Genomic DNA, 21,891 nt, shown 5'->3' on the forward strand with positions numbered 1-21,891 from the left:
GAGCACCACCAAATAAAATCTCAGCGCTGCAAGGCTGGAATAGAACGGGTAAAAACGGATCATTGTTGAGGCAGCAGAAGAGTGGGAGAAGAGCCAGCGGCGAATGATAACTGACTTAGTAGCACTTGGTCGGTAGGGCGCTCTTTTAGGGGCACTCCATTCCAGCATCTTTCCCCTCTAGAAAAACCCAGCCAGGACTCTCCCTGGCCCTTGAAGATGAAGTTCAATCTTCTGGATGTTGTTTTGCAAAGAAAGTCTCTGTAACCCATGGGTAAGAATCAGAGTGAGGAGAGGGGGAAATGCTGGATGGACCCCCCAAGTGGGGCCACTTTATGGAGTCTTCTGGGTCCAACAGGGCACCCTGTGGCCTGGGGCGGGAAGGGAGAGGCAGGGGCCAACCTACAGATGGTGCAGCCCAGGGCCTTCCGTAGGGCCACAGAATTGGCTGTGTCATCTCTAGAACTCCCCTTACACCCCCACATATCACGGCTAGGCTGGCCAAGTGGCACTATGATGCTTCCTCCCATCTGGGGCATGAGCCAGTCTTCAGAGTCGAAGTTGTCAACGCCATGGCCCCTCACAGCTTAGGCTTTGGGGTCAACAGCACCAACTGCTTGCTTCCACCCCACCAGAGGAAGTCCTGCCACTGGCTCCCTCTCCCCTTGTCTATCAACATCCACTGACTGCCAGTTGGTCTTCTTGGCACTGAGGTCTGTGCCCCACCTGGCATTTTTCCTTCAGGTGCTCATCTTAGATGCTGATGGGAAGTCCAGAGGCTTATTTAGGGAGTGGCCCTGTTTGGGTAGATGGGTCTGTGCTAAAAAGTAGACAGCAATGGGGAGAGCCTGGCAGGCTCTGTTGGTGGAACGTGGGACTCTTTATCTGGGGGTTGTGTGTTTCAGCCCTACGTTGGGTGTAGAGCTTATCTGAAAATAAAATCTTTTTTTTTTTTTTAAGATTTTATTTATTTATTTGAGAGAGAGAGAGAGTGAGAGAGCACAAGAGGGGGGAGCGGGAGAGGGAGGAGCAGACTCCCCACTGAGCAGGGAGCCCGATGCGGGACTCGATCCTGGGACTCCAGGATCATGACCTGAGCCGAAGGCAGTCGCCTAACCAACTAAGCCACCCAGGCGCCCCTAAAATCTTTTTTTTTTAAAGCTTTTTTAAAAAAAGATTTTATTTATTTATTTGACAGAGAGAGACACAGCGAGAGAGGAACACAAGCAGGGGATGTGACTGAGCCACCCAGGTGCCCCTGAAAAGAAAATCTATAAAAAAAAGGAAGTAGATAGCGATGGAGTAGGGCCCAGGCTAGACTTGAGTATGAGGGCAGTTAGAGACCCCTTCCTTATGCAGAAGAGCTTGTTCACCCAATCTTGCCAAAACCACAGCCCTGCAAGCACTGGACATCTCCAAGTTCAAGAGGACATGTTCCTCTCTCGTGCTTTGCTGGATGAAAATGAAATCAGAATTGTTTCTTAGGTTAATGGGAGATTCTCCAAAATCAGCTGATTTTGGAGAACGTCATTTCATTACAGCACTGAAGATGGAGTATATACTATGAACCACAGTGTTGTATCATCTCTATTCCAAGACAGAGGATCAAATATAGAAACTGAAAGAAACCTCTAAAAACTCTTCCCCTTTAGAGATCTTGAGGAGGAGCTGCTTTTTCAGGTATTCAATGGAGTATGTGACACGGAAGTCAAGCCCGAAGGGCAGGTTGTTGAACAGGGAGATAATTGCTTTTTTGCCGATGACATCCTGGTGGCTAAGAACTAATAGTGTTGCATTGCTTGGTGTGACAGTGGTGCTTTTATGGAGAGCTCACCTTAACATCCTCTTATGCCACACCTACGACTATTATTGTAACTACAGAAGGAAACCTTTGGGGGTCAAGTAAGAATCATTTACTGATCAATCACAAAGATCGCCAAAGTAGAAAAGAAAAAAAGGGAAGGATTTTTCATTAGTTCCATGCCTTTTTTCCAACTCCCTGGAGAAGGATTAAGTATAAAAAAAATATCGGATGTGTTGGAAAAGAAACCTGTTAGTCTGAAGAAAGAATTTTTCTTCAGGATGAAAATGCAGAGATTTTCTACATATTCAGTCAGGTGAATGCAAACTACTGACTGAAAAATGAAGCAGCAGGAAGTGGGGATTCTGAGGCATTATGAATCAGAATGTTTTGGAGAGTCTGTTCTGTTTGGCAGCCACCCAGGACATCATTAGCCAGGGAGGTCAAATGTTTAGTTATCAAATGTAGAGGCCCTTGAGATACTTCTTGGGCCCCGTGTGGACATCTTGAAGAGAGACATGAAATAATATGAAGAGCTGATAAAATGGTTTTGTTTCAGAATTAACAACAAGATGTATGAAGTGTTCGGAGAACTAAGCTTTTTAAATGCCTGAAAATATGATTACAGTGCTTTAATTTAGATAAACTCTATAAAAACACATGAAAACTGAAGATTTAAATACTTTTATGCAGGCTCTGCATATACCCATATTTGTGCATTTTCCCCTTCATTTTCAGTCTGTTCCTTGGAACATCTTAACCCTTAGAAACAACCTTTAGCTCTTACAAGGCTACTTTTTCATGGTGGACCTATTCTGCCTACGCTTTATAATAAAAAAACAAACAAAACCCCCCAAACTTTCCTTCTAGGAGACCCTTCCCCATTTTAGGCATCAGGAGTGAGCTCCCTCTAATAATTTCACCTTCCAGGTACTTCCCCCCCACCCCACACAGAGGAACTCACGGGTCTAGTACATTAGTTGCCAAATCTCACCATGCACACCACCATGATTCTTGTATTATAGGCTCTAAAGAAAATAAACTAAGAATTCAAATAATTGCTGAGCCTGCATTTGACCATAGAAACCAGAGTAGTTTCTACTCTGTACCACAACTGATAGCCAATCATTACTGCCCCATTAAAAAATAATGACAAGGGGCGCCTGGGGTCGAGCCCTGCATCGGGCTTCCTGCTCAGCGGGAAGCCTGCTTCTCCCTCTCCCACTCCCCCTGCTTGTGTTCCCTCTCTCGCTGTCTCTCTCTGTCAAATAAATAAATAAAAATCTTAAAAAAAAAAAAAAGACAAAAACTAAGTTAAGCTATAAGTAAGTATATCCTTCCCCCATCTTATGTTTTTTTAAAAATGTTTTTATGCAAAAGATTTCATTTTTATTTTACTAGGGTAAGAGGTTTTGTGTGTGTGTTGTGTGTATGTCAATTCTTTCTAGTATTGCTGAAAACAACTGAAGTATGTTACGTGCAAAATGTCAACTGGGCACAGTTAAGCCGCCAACTCTTGATCTCAGAGTTGTGAGTTCTAGCCCTGCAATGGGCTCCATGCTGGGAATGGAGCCGACTTTAAAAAAAAAAAAAAAAGGCAACTAGGCAATATGTAGGCAAGGTACTAAGTTACAGTTGTCTTTACGTTGAATTCTCATTACCGATGTCTAAAGGCACTAGTTTCTCTAAAGTTTTATCTTTTTTTTTTTTTTAAGATTTTATTTATTTATTTGACAGAGACAGAGACAGCGAGAGCAGGAACACAAGCAGGGGGAGAGGGAGAGGGAGAAGCAGGCTTCCCGCGGAGCCGGGAGCCCGATGTGGGGCTCGATCCCAGGACCCTGGGATCATGACCTGAGCTGAAGGCAGTCGCTTAACCAACTGAGCCACCCAGGCGCCCCTCTAAAGTTTTATCTTAAAGTACCTAATGTTATTCCTCTGTTCCTGATTGCATTTTGTTTACATTATACCTGAAACTATATTTTCTTTAACCTTTTGGTAAATTGACACTGTATGAAATATTATTCATATCGGTTGTATTGCTAGTTTTATTTTGAGAGCCAATTACACACGTCGAATAAAATGAATTATTTCCCCATTTAAAACAGTGGTCAAGTTCATGATGTTGTGATGTATAGTAAGAAATATATATATTTGGTTTTTGTCCCTGTTTCTGGCACAGAGCTCCTAAAATCCTAGGAATTTCCTAAGTGATGAAAGCTTTACTTATGTCAATGTGATGACTTCTGGACCCCAGCTAAGGATGGGGGCTGGTTGCCAGGGGAACCAATCACATGATTAGAGGGTTGGAAATTTCAGTCCCTGTAGACTGAATCAATTGGCAAAGGTCAATGATTTAATCAATCAGGCCTACATGATGAAGCCTCCGTAAAAATCCCAAAAGGACAGTGTTTGGAGAGCGTCCAGGGTTGATGAACACAGGGAAATGCTGGGGCAGCCCACTCAGAGAGCAGAGAAGCTCCACACTCCTTCCCACACACCTTGTCCTATGTGTCTCTTCCATCTGGCTGTTCCTGAGTTGCACCCTTTTATAATAAACTGGTACTCAAGTAAGTAAATGTTTTTTTTGAATTCTGTGACCTACTTTAGCACATTAATCTAAGCCAAGGAGGGGATGCGGGAACCATGGATTTATAGCCGGGCAGTCAGAAGGCCAAGTGACCACCTAGACTTGCAACTGGCATTTGAAGTGGGTGGGGAGCAGTCTTGCAGAACTGAGCCTTAAACCTGTGGGATCTGATGCTCTCTCCAGGTAGATTATGTCAGAATCCCGATGAACCGGAGGATGCCCAGCTGGTGTCGGAGAATCAGCATCAGCATTGGAAGTGGACGTAACAGGACAAAATAAAATTGTATCCTGCAGTACAAGTAACACAAAAATTCTAGGTAAAAGGTAAAAGCAGATCCAGCAGGAGAGGGTTCTCTCTGATTTGATCCTGGTGTCTCCTCGCTCATGAGCCACGTAGCCACATGGGTAGAACCTGCATTTGCAGGCTAGTGTTGTCCTTTAGACCACCCACACTCACCATCCCCACCTTACCCCACGTTTACTCCTCCACCTACTGGAACTTGGACTACATCTCCGCTGCTTCACTAAGATCTCTCCCGTCAGGGATACTAAGGCTCTGTATACTGCTAAATCCAATTAGGACTTTTTAGTCTTATTTTTCCCGCCTCTCAGTGGTATTTATCAGTGTTAGTCACTCCTTGAAATTCTTCCCTTTGCCTGCCTCAATGACAGCACTCTCTTCTTGTACCCTCTTATCCAGACTCTCTCGTCCTCTGCCAACCTCTTAAATGTTAGTCTTTCATTGTACGTGGCCTTTGACTGACTAGTGTTCTCATTGTACCCATTTTCCCGCGAGGGTTTTTTTTTTTTTTTAATATTTTATTTATTTATTTGACAGAGACAGAGATAGCGAGAGCAGGAACACAAGCAGCGGGAGTGGGAGAGGGAGAAGCAGGCTTCCCCCTGAGGAGAGAGCCCGATGTGGGACTCGATCCCAGGACCCTGGGATCATGACCTGAGCCGAAGGCAGACGCTTAACGACTGAGCCACCCAGGCGCCCCCTGCGAGTTTTGTCCCTGGCATATATGGCAGCAAAGCATCTTCCTCTACAGGGTGAGAGGGGTTGAATGGCGGGGTCTGGCACAGAGTAGACTCTCAATAAAAACTGTGTTGAAGGAACAAATCAAGGGGTCATATTAAAATGCTTTTATGGATATGGTTGAGAATCCTGCCAGGGTCTGTGGTAGGAAAGAAGGCCATATGAAAAAACCACTATTACTAAACGTTTTCTTCAAAGCAATTTTATTCCATTGGGAGTTCCCAGGTTCTAGCTTTCCTTCACTGTCCCCTTCCTTGGACTTTCATCGCCATCAAACTGGCAATGTACCTACTTTTGGCAAAGAGTGTACCAGCTTCAGATTGCGTCCCTATGGTTGGGAAGGTTACACCAGGACCTTATTTGCTCCATCTTTAGTTTAACAACAATCATCCCGTACAATTACCCACCAGAGGCCAACACTTTATGTAGCCCCCAATCTATTTCTGGAAAACCCTCCGATGCAGAGTTTGCCCAGACTAACTTAAAAATGCAAGACGGAAGCAGAACTTGCTGTGAAGTTGTTTATGCGTAAAATTGTTCGACCTCTCATAAAGAGAGCTTCTTGAACACCGGAAGCCTTGTCATTTCTGTGGAAAACACTTATCATATCCTGGCCAATGCCAAATGCACAGCATCTGAGTTGAGCACTGTTGTTTTGAAGGAATCATTGGAGAAGCACTAAAACATTACCCCAATCTCTTTACTAAAGACATTTGAGATACATTCTTACACCAACTTTAACCACGCTCCAATCCCAGACAGTCGTCAAACATGAGGTCACCAAGTTTTCTGGTCAAACACTGGATGGTAGAATTTAATAAAACAGAGGTTTTCTCTAATTACCCAATTATGGGCTGAAATTTAAATATAGCACAATTGCTTCTGCTTTTCCCATTTATGAGATATGCTACTAGCTCCTACAGGGGCTCATCAATTCTGTTTTCTAGGATGGACTGTAGTCCTTATAGCACAGTGGTGCCCAAAGAGACAACTTTAAAAGTATTTACATTAAAAAAAAAAGTATTTACATTATCTGCCCCCTCCAACCCGCCCCCCCAAATAGCCACTTCTTAGAAAAGGGAATGATCATAACTTGTGAAGACAGTTATAGGCGACCAAGAGAACTTTCTTTGTTTGGGGGGGATGTGGGTTCCCAATCCATTCTCAGATCCCAGACAGATCTGAGATACTATACAAGGTAAACCTTTAATCTGAGCCTCCCTTTCCCCCGAAAAACAACCCATACATTCTTTCCTAATGTAAAGATTTCCAACAACAGCACAAAACTAGCTGTTAATAATAGGTCCCAACATGTAAATTACAGTGGTCTCCAAAAATAAAGCTTCATGGGGGAAAAATTTGCAAGTTACCACCGTGAGGTAGACGCAGGGAAAGAACAGTTTCCTCACACCACGGACATCTGGATGTCCTCGCTCAACTGGCAGACAAGTATTCTGAACACAGTCCTTGGAAGCGATTTTTTTGTGTGTGTAAACCACACCATGACTTTTCCCTACCTCGCCTCTCTGTCTCCCGCTCCTCGACCAACCTTACAATTAAACACCCAAGGCTTGTTTCTGAGTCTCAGTCTTTCCTTACATTTCTAGAGAGCAGTGGGGGGCGCGGGGGGTGGGCAATGATGTAATCTGTTACCTTCTCAGCACTTTGTCTAAGGTAATGACTGGGCCTACATATTACTTGTGAAGTTTTCTTTCCTGCCAACCAGCCCATGAATGCTTAGAGCCTTGAGGCCTTTAGAATGAGAGTACTTATTAAGGATTCCAAAAGCAGTGCTCCCAAGAGGCCCCCCAGATCCGTGCATTCTGAATCGATTCCTCCCCCACTAAGATGCTCCATTCTTCTTTGATGAATTCTACCAAGGCACACTGGGCAGGTTTGTCCAAAGAAATCCTAGCATTATAAAAGTCCCATTGAATGGAAAGTTTACTTGTCGCTTTAATCTAGGTCTTAAGAAAGGTTGAGTTGTCACCCCCACCACAGGGGGACCACTGATCTGGCCTCAGTGGACACTGTCATTTTTACAGCCCTCTTGCCTTCATCTTTATCTCAAAATTAACCCGCCTTCTTATCTTAAGTCATTGGGTTCATGGCCCGCTTACTCTTGGTGAAATATCTTTGTTGAGAACTCTGAAGGTTTTTCACTTCAGAGAACAGGACAGCTGAATACCACATTGTGCCCTGGGGTCAAAGGTCAGCATCACAGAGAAAACCCAGCTAATGCCTTGTGAAAGACCTTCATTTTTGCAGGCGAGTCTTCCATGCATGTGAAAGTAAGCACATCTCTCACCTAGCACAAAGCCTTGAACAAAAAGAATGAAAAGAAAAAGGAATCTTAATTCTTAACCAGTAAGTGGACGAAGCAAAGATCTTATTCCAGAGAAACAAAACTATACGCAGGTGTTCAGGCAAAGGTAAAAAGCCACTCGTTCTATGCCCCAGGCATGACATTCTGCCCACTGAAGGATGAAGGATAAATGGAGGAAAAAATAACAGGGAACTGAAAAGATTTAAACTTCTCAAACCCTCACCTGCAAATGCCAGATACACCAAACATTTCTGCGAGGCAGATGTCCCACCCAGCTTTTATAGAATCAGGTATTGAAGGATCTGACCGTTTTTTTGTCACTGGTGATTGCTTTCAACACCCTGCGAGACTGGATTGCCACATTCCCGCAGCAAATCCTTCCTGATGCATTTCTTATTCAGACAACATTCCATCCCCTCCAAACCAGCTCGGGCGCGCTGTGCATTGTGTGCCTCTCAATGGCCGGGGCCCTTCATTCTCCTTCCGAGAAGGGGAAACGGAGGCTGGAAATTTTGCCCCTGCGTTGTGCAACAAGTCAGTGTCAAAGCCAGTTTGAGGTTTCTGGGTGCCTCACCTCTTTACTGCGGCATCATAAACATCCTCCAGTGCTGGCTACCTATAAAGTACATGCTTAGCTTTATGCTTTTCTCAAAATGCCTCCTGCCACATCACCTCCCCAGGTCGAGAGGGAGAAAAGATTTTGTTATCTAAAGATACATATCGTAGGAAAAAATAACAATTTGGGGAACACAGGAAATGACTGACTAGGAAACACCTTCTGGTATTCACATGCTTTTCTTGGGCAACCGAGTTGAAATCTCTGCTCTGAGGCTTTATGATCAGTCTGGGGCTTTGGCATAATCCTTGAAGAAGGAAGATTGAAATTAAAAGAAGAGAAAGTTAATCAAAATCAAACGGGTTTTGTTTCTGGGAAAGGTGCCTTCAGGCAACAGACAGGAACGAAAACATCCTGTTCTTTCTTCCATTTTGTTCTGAGGCAGGATGGATCCAGAGATGCTTCTCAGCTTAGAAAAGGGGTCCCTGCAGTTCTGTCTCACCCTCCAGTCTTTCTCACACTTGGAAGAATGAAGCCATAATGGGGTACCCCTCACAGGTACCAGCCTTCTGTGCATCCACCAAGTGTTAGGTTTGAGGAAATACAAAATTCATCAATGATTGCTCCAAAAGAGTCGATAGTAAATGAATATAAGCTATGACTCGGGCACTAAAACTCTGTCGTCTAGTCTCCGCTGGGGAGAGCACAGTTCAGTCTCACATAGATCTGGAGAAAGAGAGACACGTAGAACCCTCTCTATGAACATTTTTACCTGAAATCCCCAGTGTGTAAAACAGGTGAAAACAGCTGCTCTGGTTGAAAGGGAGGCAGATGCTCAGGGTCCACTCGCCCAGGTCCCCTCCAGCTGTGAGCGGTTTCATCTCAGCCCCTTCCTCCCCCGTTACTGTGTATGTAACAAGTCATCCAGGCAGATGGTGGCTTTTCTATGTTTAAAGGCTTCCTGAGACGCCCCCCCCCCCCCTTCCTTAGGGCACTCATTACATGTCCAAGTCCTCGTTACAGAGAATTACAGACAGGCGCCAGTCATCCTATGAGGTTCAAAGTCCTAGAACCAGCAGGGTTTTCCCTGACACACTTCTGCTTTTCCATCTCCTCTCTGCACCCCTACGCCCACAGTGCATTATTATATCCAGCGTCAGTTTCTTTAAGATTTTCATGACATGGAGCAATCTGAGAGCAAAATCCTTCTAGAGTTTTATAGTGTCCCCCTAGGACCTTTTAAGTCCTATAGGCATCTCAACAACAGTTTTACTGACAACTTGCCTTTTCAAGCTCCCCCAAGTGTTCAATAATGTAGTTTTTATAGAAACGATTTTTTTTTTCTTTTTACACTCGTATTTCATCAGCTTATGTAATGATCAAGTGAAACAGTGTCGACTGGCGTAAATAGGTTTGGGAACAAACAACTCTTGGTAAGCGTTCAGCCTGACTGGTGGGAGCAGAAGGAGTGTTCGGTGTGCAGAGGGCAGGGCGAGCAAGTCCGGGGAGAGGGCTCTGCTCCATGGGATGCCCGGAAGCACCGCAGGAAGACCAGGGGGAAATTCACAAGGCTGAAGACACCATCACACCTCCGCTTCTGACCTTTCCTGCTTCTCAATATATTCCTCCTCGCTCCACCTCTGGGTTTCTTTGTTAAAGGTAAAGACCAGAGGTGGGGGGGATAAGGAAGTGAAGCAGACAGAAATTAAAATTCAGGTTATTTCTGAATCCTTGGGCTCACTTCACACAACCAGCATTATTTTACTTGGATGGCATTAGTTTACTGGTATAATCATTCTGGGTTAGAGAGTGTCTCAGTTCAACTTTATAAGAGAGACAAGGAGTGGCTAAGAGTCTTGCCAGAGCAGACCATCATGTGAAACCCAGAACCAAACCCAGGAGTCCTGACTTCTTGGGGGGTCTCCTAGAGGAGATTTTTTCCAAGGGCTTTGGACTTGCTGGGGATCCAAGCTGCGTTCACAATGAACAGCTCTGTGCAAATTTCCAGAATTCGTTTCTCAGACAGCAGGAAAGCTCCTGAACCAGGCTTTGCAGGAGTAAGCAGTGACTTCCTCCCTCCTGCAGGGGGCATGGTTAGCTTCTCCGACCTGAGACCTGGACTGGCCCTTTACCCCCTAGGGGCTGGAGGCCAGGGTGGAGGTTGGTGGAAGTTCCCTGCTGAGGGAACTGAAGTGGAACAGTCTTTACCCACCTCCCTTCCTAAACACCCCATACATGCTGATCCTCTGGGCTCCCAGCTTTGCCAGGGGTTTCCATACGGGGACTCCAGAAGAAAAACAAACACTTAACTGGTAACAGCAAATATGAGGTTCATCTCCAGGAGATGAAAGCAATTTCTATAAACCACAGGAGAACACTGTTGTGTTCTCCCCTTCACATTTAATTTATGAGAGTGGGGGAAGGAGGACCCTGTTAATTGAACAAGGACAAGAGTGGAAAATTAATAAATTAACATACTGCTCATTAGATTTCGAAGGTAATTCTAAAATGCATTATAAGCATGGAGAATAGTGGTCTCTATGGATTTACCTCATTCAGAGAGCCACCTTTTCAGGAAAAGGTGATTCCTAAGTCCTCCCCAAGATTAGCTCAATGCTAGCCTAAAATGCATCTGCCAAGTTGTTAAACATGAATCCCATGTATTAAGAGGACCCACTCCTGTGAAATGGCTGCGGGGAGCTCTGAGTTCTGGAAGAATGCTCCAAGAATAAGAAAAAGTAGCAACAGGTATGGAAATCTGGGTTGCAAATCCAGGCCTGGAAATTACAAGAACGTTCACCTAGAATTTATGAGAGCTAAATGGGGAGAAACAGTATAAATTATGGGAACTGAATACATACATAACAGGAAAAAATAGGAAGAAATGGCACACATTTCCAGAACACGGAAATCCACCACAATGTAAACAAGGATTTCACTAGGGAACTGTTTCCAGACAAGAGGCATCCATTTCCAGGGATCTGATTAACCAAAGAAGTACTGCTTTCCAACTGTGTATCAGAGAGAATTAAGGAACAAGGTCTCGGATTTGTGCCACAGAACACTGCTGTTATCTCAGCCACCGTGTCTCGGGGGTCAAATTCCAGAAACCCTGACACCCAAGAATAATTCCCAAGTATTTATTTTCCCTGAGGGCCTTTGAGCCATAATTCCACTGGCAGAAATACTACTTCTGCTTAGAGCTGTTAAAAACCTATTTTTAAAATCACACAGTTGGCAGATCATCAGGATCAAAACCTGGTAGTCTAGTATAGTCTTATAGAAGAATTGAAAATAATCCATGGGAAAATGTTCCAAGCCTGAGCAACAACACTTTCATGCATGTGTGCGCGCGCAGAGACACACACACACACACACACACACACACACTACTCTCTCTCTCTCTCTCTCTCTCTCTCTCGGAGCATTTGGGCATGCACCGGACAACTGCCAAAAGAATGAGGGGCTTGCAGGACATCAAAGATGACGGAGTGGGACGCGCCTTCTGTTCCAGTTTTCCGACATATTACCCATTGATCTCACCGCCTCATAAATTCTCTTCAAGAGAATTCATCTTGGGCCCAGGGCCCTCTCTCCCTCTTCTTTCATACCTGAAAAGCTTCCTCCTTCCCCAATACACTGTCCAGATTTCCTTGCAGTCTGCCCTTGAGCTTTTCATGACTGCCACACTCACTGTCCTCTTAATGCAGTGCTCCTTGACCTGGTTATAGATCTTTATATATTTTTGACTTGCTTGCTCCCTATTTCTAGCTATTATTATTCCTAGTGTCAGAAATCAACACCCAACTCTGTTATAGATTAATCGTGCCATTATGGGGACTGAAATAAGTTGTCTTTTTTTCTCTTTGTAGAGATTAGCACCATTCTTGGCACGCAGTAGGTGATTAATAAATCCTCACTGGTGGATGGCTGATCAGCTTCTATTTTATGTAGCTGTTCTATTTCAGGAGATAGGATTTGACCCAATCTAAAGAGCTCTGAGTGTAATGCCGCACAGGCCAATGGTGGTGTATATAACTCTGTACTGTTCTATTAAGCTCTTACGACGGAATCCTGTTAGCTATGTGTTGTCATTAAATTCCACATAGACACCACTTGAATAAGAGTCCCTGGTCCCTAGGACTTACGATTAGACAAAAATACCACCACATAACAAATGCATAGGGGGACAAAATAAGCTGGAAAGCAGCATCCCTGGAGGTTGAAGAACCTCACTAATAGCTCTCCTTTATAAAAAATGACCATCCCAGGGGCGCCTGGGTGGCTCAGTCATTAAGAGTCTGCCTTCGGCTCAGGTCATGGTCCCGGGGTCCTGGGATCGAGTCCTGCGTCGGGCTCCCTGCTCCTCGGGAACCCTGCTTCTCCCTCTCCCACTCCCCCTGCTTGTGTTCCCTCTCTCACTGTGTCTCTCCCTGTCAAATAAATAAATGAAATCTTCAAAAAAAAAAAAAAATGACCATCCCAGAAGCGAGCGTAGGCATTCTCAAGCTTGCAGAAAGTGCTGAGCTCCTTAGACTCACATTCAGTCTACACATGAATGGGCTACGGAGCCAGCCAGAGCTGGGTTTTCATTTCTGCTCCACCACGTACTGGCCGTGACTTTGGGACAGGCATTTTCCCTCCCTGAATGCATGCCCACATCACAAAAATGGCCATATCACCATCAGCTCTTCCTGGTTGCTGGCATAAACAAGGTCAAAAATAAAGCATCCAGCTCAGTTCCCAGCAAGTAGGTAGGTACCCAACTTCCCTCTGCTCTCCTCTTTAGAATAACCCACCTACTACTCAAATGACACCTGTAGCTATACATTACCTAGGAAAACCAGTTTATGAGGGAAACTTTGCCATACCCTCTGTAAGTCCACGGGTTACATTGGCAACTCTTGCCTGTGTAAAGAGGACAGTGGCCAGGCTGTTTCGCCTGTGTACACATGCACGTGGGCAGGGCCTTTGATGTTCTTTCACCCAATGACGTGTCGGAGTCTTCATGGGAGACAGGCTTCCTCAGATTTAAATGTCCAATAATGTCCAAGAATTTAGTATTTCTAGGAAATTCCTGAAGCATCCCACGAAAGTGAGGATGAGGATGATGCCTCATATCCGACACATTCTGCCCACAGGTAGCATTACTGGACTCTGCTCGCGTGGCAAAGGCAAAGGCAGGCCATCATTCTGGCCATGAACTTTGCCTGAGATGAAAGCGAGACCAGGCTCTGGAGGAAAGAAGCCAGTTGTGTTACCAAAGGCTTCCAGATAGGACTGCCGGTGGTGCTAAGCAGTGACACTTTGATTCAGCTGTCTGTTTGAGGATTCTATCTTAGACAAGGGGTGTCTGTTATCAATGAAGCCACAGTGATAGTGGGTCTGGGGCAAAGAAACTGGAAGATGACATACAGCCTCTCAACTGAGGAAAACTCCTCCCCTCTCTCCTCAGATGAGCTCTGGTTCCACTGGAAAATGTGTATTTTTGCTTTCAGGCCCAATGGAAATGCCATCTTCCCGTGAAGTCCTCCCTGACCACTCAAACTATGGCCCCTCCCTGCTTGCTTCTGCTTCCTACACATTCGATCTGGTGTCACAGGGATCTGCACCCTGTTTCCTCCACCAGATTGCATCCTCCTGCGTTATTCCCCCTCCAATAATGTATGTATGTGCTCGTTGACTTTTATTTATCTGTTTTCACTGAACGATGATAAGCTTCCTGAGGGCACAGACTCTTATGTCTGTCTTACTGGTCACTATCATACTCCCGGTTCCCAGCACCGTGCTTGGCATCTGTGAGATGCTCGCTACAGTTTGTTGAATAAATGAACAGACAAATGTTAGCTCCGTAAGGGTCAGCTCGGTGTCTCCAGCCCCCGGCATAATGGCTGGCATAAAGGTATCACATAGTAGAGGCTGAAAAATAAGGTGTTTTTTTTTAAACGATGACGTTTTTTTAAGTGGCCGATTTTTACGTCAATTGCCATTAAAATAGAATGTATAAATACGGCATCTTCGTTAGGATAGAATTTGGACTGAATAGAAATCTGAAGATGAGTAATTGAGAATTTAAGAAAAAAATCAAAAATATATTCGATGCCAGGAAGTTATTTAGCCTATTATTCCGATTGGCATCCTCATTAGGGTCCTAGCAAAATGGAAGGAAAAAATGAAGGGAAAAAGCAAACTTGAAGAATCTGGGAGGGACTCCTACTGCCTGCGAGGGACCTCAACTAGTAAATATCACTCGGAAGAGCTCACGTGTTGAAAGCACTTTGCTCTTCATATCAGCTCACTGTCATGACTACAGCCTGGGGCGGGGGGGTAGACTGGTCAGGAGTTAGGCCCATTTTATGGAGAAGGAAACTGAGGCTGGAGGCTACGCGACCTCTGTAAGGTCACAAGGCTAACTGTAATGGAGCCCTTGTCCTGAATTAGGTCACCAGACTCTACAAGTCCAGTGCTCTTCCCACCTCACCCCCACTAGACTTCTGGGCCGACTGCAGACCTTTGCGGAGGCCTCAAATACCCTCAACTTGTGCATCTTCAGCATTTGGTATTCCTTGGGCCTAGATCAGTGTCAGTGAGAATGATCTCCTTATAGCAGCACTTGGGGGTTGGCTTTAGAGTCAGACAGATCTAGGTGTGAGAACAAATCCCACCACTGTGATCTTAGATAGGATTACTTAACCTCCCTGTTCCTCAGTTTCTTCACTTGTGAAATGGGATGATGATAAAATATACCTCGTATGGTTGTTGTAGGGCTTAAAGAAGTGAATGTTTACAAAGCGCTTAGCATAGATAGTGCTTTAGAGCATCCTGTTATAGGGTGAAAGTGATTGGCTCAGATGTTACACACAGCCACACTAAGTCTTCCTCATTATAATGCTTCTCGCTTGGCACCTCTCTCCTCCGTCTCTCAAGCAGAGCGCAGGAGCTTTGCAGGAAGAGGTTAAGCCGGCAAGTGTGGTTTGCCTGCGTTGTGCGTGCCTAGCCCCATAAAACCCGCTAACAAGAAGCAGCTCGTTGGCTCTGCTGTCCCTAGGCATTTTGTCCTCTCACAGAGGCTGGGTTTGTGCCAAGCTGGAGTCCTATGCCCCAGGGGGTCTCTGCGGGTTGAGGGAGGCAAGTGCTGTGAGCAGGTCTTGTTCCTACTGGTCCCCAGGTTATAGCTAAGGGCCCCTTCTAGGAGGGAATCTAGGAATGCTGAATGGGATAGATGCCTACACCCCGGGTTTGCTGCTTAGAAGAATCTGAAGGATGGTGATTTCTGGAGCAGGAAAGAGAGTGGTCTCCAGGAGAGATGTGCAAGAATGGTGCTTATGGAGACAGCCTTCCATGATAGATGCAGTAATGCCAGGCATCTGCTCTGAGGCAAGTGGAGTGGCCAATGGCTGATCACAGCTCAACTCATCAAAAGCTGGGTATGGAGATACTGCGGGCCAATTAGGCCATTCACCCTGATACCTCACATCCTTTCCATGCTGCCTCCTTTGGAGCTTAAGGGGAACCTGCACCTGAAGGGCAAGCATCTCTTTGATCCCTGTTGGCCCCAATCAAGCATCATTTACAGGGAAGGTTTTTCGAGCTGTCTCCAGAGCAAAGGCTCGGGTTAAACTCTCCCCCTGTGGATTGCAGCCAGGGTAGTTAAATTTTGTATTTGAACTCTGGTGATTTGAGGACTGATCTCCACTTTATAACATCCCCTCTCTCCTTGCCTACCAACAACAATTGGCTTGAAAGTCTTGGGCTTGGGTAGAAAGGAAACTGCAGTCCAACCTCGCCCCACCCTAGCAGACATGTGATATGACCCGCTCCTCTCCCTGGGTTGTGGCAGACAGCTCCCTGCCCTGGCACACCTGCCCAGAAGTCTGTTTCTGGTAAGGAGCTAGGTGAGTACTCAGCAGCTATAGCCCCAGGATAGGCACTAAACTCACTGTCTTCAAAGCCTAGTCTCTCAGGGTGGGGCGGGAAGGGGTGCAGCAGTGCAAGGGGGCGTGGAGAATAGCCATTCAAAAGAAATGATAGCATAACCTAGAAAGGGCTCTGTGTAGGAAAGAAGGGGTGATGGGCTCAGGGAAAGGGAGCCAACTAAAGGATTTTCACGTCTTCCAGGGGTGAGGGAGGCAAAAAACAAAAGTGTAGAACCAGTGCAAATCTGGGTTCAGTGACAACTATAATCTTGCTTGGGCACTCCCTGTGTGGATCTCAAGCAGGTTCTGAACTGGGGTGGCAGTGCTGGAAGTGGAGAACAAGGTCAGGAACAGCCCCTTCCTTCCACCTTCTCCAGGGCCCAGAGACTCAGGACGCACCCCCAGGATCTCACCAGAAAAAAGAATCCCCAGAGGTCCCTACATAGATCTATTCTTTGTTCAAAACTGGTTCCTCTTAAAGATATATTCCACCAGTCATCCTAGCAAAGTCAGTCCAAGGGTCCCCAGTCCCATTGCAGAGGGGCTGCAGTCTGTCCCACTGTGGTGGGGGACAAGAAGGGCACCAAGGGCACCCAGTGCTGCAGACGCTTCGCCCTTGCCTAGGCCTTGCCTTGGTTCTGTTGCTCTTACCCTAGGCCTGTGTGTGCAGAGCTGCAGTGAAGCCCCTGGCAAGTGCTTGGGGCTCTCCCCAAGGAACCATGGGGAAAGGGGGGCATGTTCCAGGGTGCAAGTCTGGGCTCTTGGGGTTGAAAGCCCTGAGGAGGTATGGGGGTGGGAGTGGTCTCAGCTTCAGTCATCTGGCCTAACCTCCAACTTCCTTCAGCCAGCCAAGTCAGAGGGAGGGTGAGGGGAGGGAGTGTGTATATTGGGGTGGGAAGCTCCCAGAAAAACCAGAAAGCATCAGCTCTCTTTCTCTGGCTGCTGGAATTTCCTAATCCTCTCTTGGAAGTGCAGTTTCCAAGTCAGCTCTGAGGATCCCTGACTGGCTGTGCTCACACTCACTTCCTCTTAGTGGGGAGCCACCATGAACGGCCCCCCTCACCAACCCCCTCACCACCCCCTCACCAACCCCCTCACCACCGCAAAGGACTGATCTGTGATCCCCCACTGTGCATCTCCCAAATTCCGCTGCTGCTCATCCCTTCCCAGAGTAGAGTCCCAGGCTTCACTCCTTCTCAGAGGAATCCAACCAGCTGTGGGGTCACAAATTCACCCCCACCTCCCCTCCTTAGGTCTCACCCCTCTACCTCCTTATACCCCAGAGCTTCTGAGTCAGGGAGACCCTCCCGCTGAAGGACCCTCCCCTTCCCTCTCCAGGTCCCTAAGAACCCCGACCCCCCCCCCCCCACAGCTGGGGGCGGGAACCCCCCCAATACACTGCAGCGGCAACCATCCAAGTTCAATCAAGTTGTGCCATTGTCTCAGCTTTGTCCCGGTCTCTGGGGAACCCAAGCTCCTTGCTTTGCCTTCCCTCTCCTTTCCCCAGACCCGTCCACACACCCACCTCCAACTCCCAACGCCAACAAGCCCAGGACTCCGGGGAGCCGGGAGCCAGAGGACTCTGGCGGCACGGGCGCGGGCACTCCTCCCTCCGTCAGAAAAGCAGGGCAGCCAAGACCCTCCTTCTTGCAGACCCCACACCCACTGCTGCGGTAGTGTAGCCAGGGGCGGGGGCTGGGGTCGGGGTTGGAGAGCTCCCAACCCCGACCCAGCCCTGCAGCAGGGGCCGGGCGCTTACCTGCTGGGGAAATTCACCGTCCTTCCCGACCGGGGCAGGGGCAGATGAAGCATCTTCCCCGGCTCAGGCGGCCATTCGCCGGGTGGGCACCCAGCGCCCTCCCCGGCACCGCGGACACCCGAAGAGGTCTGAGTCCGGGCCACGCGGAGGGCCAGACACCGAGTGCTCGCCGGCCCTCCGCTCCCTTTTCTCCCCACCGCCGGGGCTTGCACTTACGGCTCCAGCTGTACTTAAAGCGACAGAGCCCCATTTCGCCGCCGCTGACTTCTGTCCCGAGCCCCGGAGATGCAGGCTGAGAGCGGGCTCTTTAACGCCCAGAGCAGGTAGACAAAGAGCCACCGCAGCCTCAGCCTTCCGGTGGCCTCGGGAGCCCGGGAGGTGCAGATGCGGGCTGGGGGCCTCGAGCTCCACCTGGGCTGCCCTGGAGTTAACCCCCTGGCTGCCTGCTGCGGTCCCCTGGGCGCTCTTACTTGCGCTACAGAGGCAGAAGGGGGTGTGGGCAGCGAGCCAGGGAACCAACCGGTGTGTACCGGTGGGCACGGGTCGGGGAGGCCTGGGTTGAACCTTCCCCCTGGCAGGGCTTCTTCCCAGCCCCCTCCTGGCCCCTTTCCAGGCTCTAAAAATTAGAATAAGAGCAGGGGATCAGTACATCACCTAAAACGAGGAGCGTGGTTGGGGGATGAAGGTCAGACGACAGGCACAAATTACCAGGAGCTGGCTCAGAGACCTGGGGTGGGGAGGGGAGACTAGGAAGGTGTGCCCTCCAGGAGGGCAGACAACTTGGGTGGGGGGAGGGCTAACGTTTTTCCCACTTAGGGAAATAGATTAGGTGAAAGGTGTGCATGTTGGGGGAAGATGCCAGGGAGAAAGAAGAGTTCACACCATGCAAGAGTCTGTGCTTTTATCCAGGAGGCATTTTCAGCTAAGAAGGAAAACGATCTCAAGGAGGAAGGATTTTAGTTGTAAAGTAAGAGGGAAAAGAAGTGGGATCCAGGAGCAGGCCCCCCCTCCAGCCCATTGAGCTCCCCTCAGGGTCTTCCTGAGCACTTAACTCTCCCCGTTCAAAGAAGGGGGGGCTGCACAGATGCTCTCACCACTGCTTCCCCGAGGCCGCTCTCCTTGCTCCTGGAAGGGGCTGACTGTGTAAGGTTGGGTCCCCATCTCAATGTGATCTGGGCACACCAGGGAGACCATGTTTTAGCAAGGGACAGACGATATCCGCAGTTTCTTAAAGCAACAAAAGCACCGCAGTGATCTTTTTAAAAAGCCGCCCCCAGTACTGACCTAAGAGGCCGGTGAGCCACTGAGCAGTAGTTGTCTCTAGTGTTTGGGCAGCTTGGGGTAATCAGCTGCACACAGAGACCCTATGGGTTCACCTAGGCCTGTCACCTCAGCATCTGGTTTTCACAGAAGTTAAGGCAGAGGACATTCACACTCTTGAGCTCCTCCCCGCCCCCCCCCGCCCCCCCGGGCGCGGTCTGGATGGTGCTTTGAGTGCTAGGGATGGCCCTTCTCCCTAAAACCCCACCTGGCTCTGGTCCTCTGATTGCCCAGTGCCACTGACCTGGGGCTGCACCTCTAGAGGGGGAACCACCGTTCTTAGAGGGTGGGAAACCTTACAGAGGGAACTCTGCCTCTGGATCCCTGAGCAGTCTGAGTTGGAGAGGGATCTGTTTCTGAGGGTGCATACTGTGGTCAAGTTTTCCATATATGCTTGGAGATCAAAGGGGAGTAAAGAGCTGCAGTGATCCTAGCACCAATCCCTCAGGCTCCTCCCTAGCATGGGAGGGGCGTGAGTTGATTTTTATTCCCTTTACTCTATGCTGAGTGGCTTGGGTGGTAGGACTTAGGAAAGGTGCAACAGGTCCCAAGCAGACCAGCTGTGAGGGGAATCGGAGCAAGGCAGGTGGTTTTCGCCAGCATTTTCACCCATCTCAGGCCCTACACCAAACCCCTATCCTGCCTCTTCTGTCCTGATCACGTCCGCAGCGAGCCCATCCTCACCACCACCCCAACGGGAGGATGAATGTAATCAGTTTTCTAGGGAGATTCTGTCTGTGCAGCTGTGTTGGGGCTGGCTTGGGTCATCTGGGGAACAGCTTATGGTGACAGGCACCATAAGGGATTCTCTTTAGCCTCAGCCAGCATCCTGAGTAAAATGACTTTGTCTGAGCCAGAGGAATGTCACCAGCAGGGGATGTTTTCCCCCAGATCTAGCTGTGCGTTTTCCATAAGGTTTCCCCCTTTGTGGATTTCTGGGCAGAGCCTAGAGGGAGGGGAGACCGACAGAGGTGAGGCACAGAGGCTTTACTTGGAGGGGCAGGAGTCTTTGGAGCAGGGACTGAGCTGTCCCAGAACATTCCTTCACAGCCTTGAAGAGCTCATGGGGCCCTATCCCTCTTCTTCACACAAGGCAGCCTGCCCATCCTCCCTTTGGCCCTCCCCCTCCACCTGCACTGCACCCTCCTGCCCCCCACCCCTCCCCACAGCAGGGACTAGGGAGCAGGCAGTAAAGAAAGCAACTCTCAGCCAGCAGCTCGACACAGGGGAGGAGCTCTCAGCTCCTGAATTTTGTCCTTGTCCTCCCACCCCCACCCAAGGGGATTCTGGGCTAGAGGATCTCTAAACCCCTCCTCCTTGGGTCTGATTCTTGAACTGTTAGAACCCAGTAGAATATGAGGTTTCCCTCTACATGTTCCTCTTTCCTTGCCAACAAGGAAGGTGGGTTGCATGGTTGTCTACCTTCTACTTACCCTTCTGCTTGGGGGAGGTTCCGGTGGGCTTTTACAGGGGAAGGAGTGAGGGCCCAGAGACTTAAAGAAATAGCATGCAAATTAGCACCTGCTATTTTCAGCCAGCAGGTCAAAGCACTTTGGGTAATTGGACAGCATCACTGAAGAGAAGTGCTGTCTGGGGGCTTCTGTGAAGACAGTAAAACACAACCTCCCCTGTCAGCAGACCCAGTTCATGCGCTTGAAGAGGCCCTGACCCTGCCCATCATGGGGGTGTGGCAGAGTTGGGGGTGGTGGTGGTGGCAGAGTTGGGGGGGTGTGGTGGCCTCATTGCCTTGACTACAGTGGGGCGGCTTGCAGGGGATGACTCTGAGCTCTTCTTTCTGGGTCCCAGGCTGCACAGTTGTCGCCTGTGGCAGAAGGAATGGGGGATAGCTTGTGGTGGAGGCATGTGGTGGAGGGGGTAGACACCTGCTGATAGGAAGCTAGGAGTCAGGCACTTTTCCAGAAAGAAAACCCAGCCAAAAAGGGAGAGAGGAAAAAGGCCCATCTATCTTAGATAGGCTTCCCCTGTGCTCCTCTGGCTTCTCTTCAAAGAGCCCTTGGGAGCCATGATCTCATTTGTCTCCCATGCCAGCGCCATCAGAGTGGCTCTTTACAAGGGGGAAACTGAGGCATGGAAAGGCCAGGAAATGTTTAAAGCAGAAGGCAGAGCCCAGATTAATACATGTGAGGTCTTTCAGCCAGATTCCTGTGAGAGGTGATACCCTCCCCACAACCCCTCCACCCCCTCCACACACACCTCAAGGGATCTCTGGAGTCACCCTGGCTCAGGCCCAAGGTCCTCCAAACCAATGTTCCATTTCCAACAGGAACATCCTGAGATAGTTAGTGGGAGGCTCTGGTCCTTGACCATAATCTCAAAGATTAATGGGGTTGGTGAGAGTGAGGCACAAAAAAGAGAAAGACTTGCCAGGAAGGTCCATGTGGTCCAAGTTCCAGTGTCACCTGCCTGGGGGTTTTGGGGCTCCAGTGTCCCCTGTTGGGTCTGACTACACACCTGATTCCTGGTGAGGCCCAGAAGTGAGACCGTTGAGACAACTAGGGTCCCAGGGTAAGCATTGACCATTCTGTCCCTTGACCTACCCTCACTTCCCCGATTTCCCGTGAATAAT

General features: G+C 48.3%; 1 protein-coding gene across 7 annotated transcripts in view; it reads right to left on the bottom strand.

Annotated features, from left to right (window-relative positions):
- Nucleotides 1-21,891, bottom strand: part of NAV1 (neuron navigator 1) — a 246,046-nt gene that overhangs the window by 53,297 nt on the left and 170,858 nt on the right. Inside the window, exon 1 of one of the 7 annotated variants that reach the window (XM_064594018.1) lies at nt 17,985-18,303. The exons of the other annotated variants lie outside the window; for them this stretch is intronic. Within the exon in view, the coding sequence (XP_064450088.1) occupies nt 17,985-18,037 (53 nt within the window). The 5' untranslated portion in view covers nt 18,038-18,303. Of the gene's footprint in view, nt 1-17,984; nt 18,304-21,891 lie in introns of those variants that run through there. 7 annotated transcript variants of the gene reach the window in all.

The sequence above is a fragment of the Mirounga angustirostris genome, unplaced genomic scaffold (assembly GCF_029215605.1).
Source record: "Mirounga angustirostris isolate CCGP_5_RB_7025 unplaced genomic scaffold, mMirAng1.0.hap1 SCAF_6, whole genome shotgun sequence".
NCBI lineage: Eukaryota > Metazoa > Chordata > Mammalia > Carnivora > Phocidae > Mirounga > Mirounga angustirostris.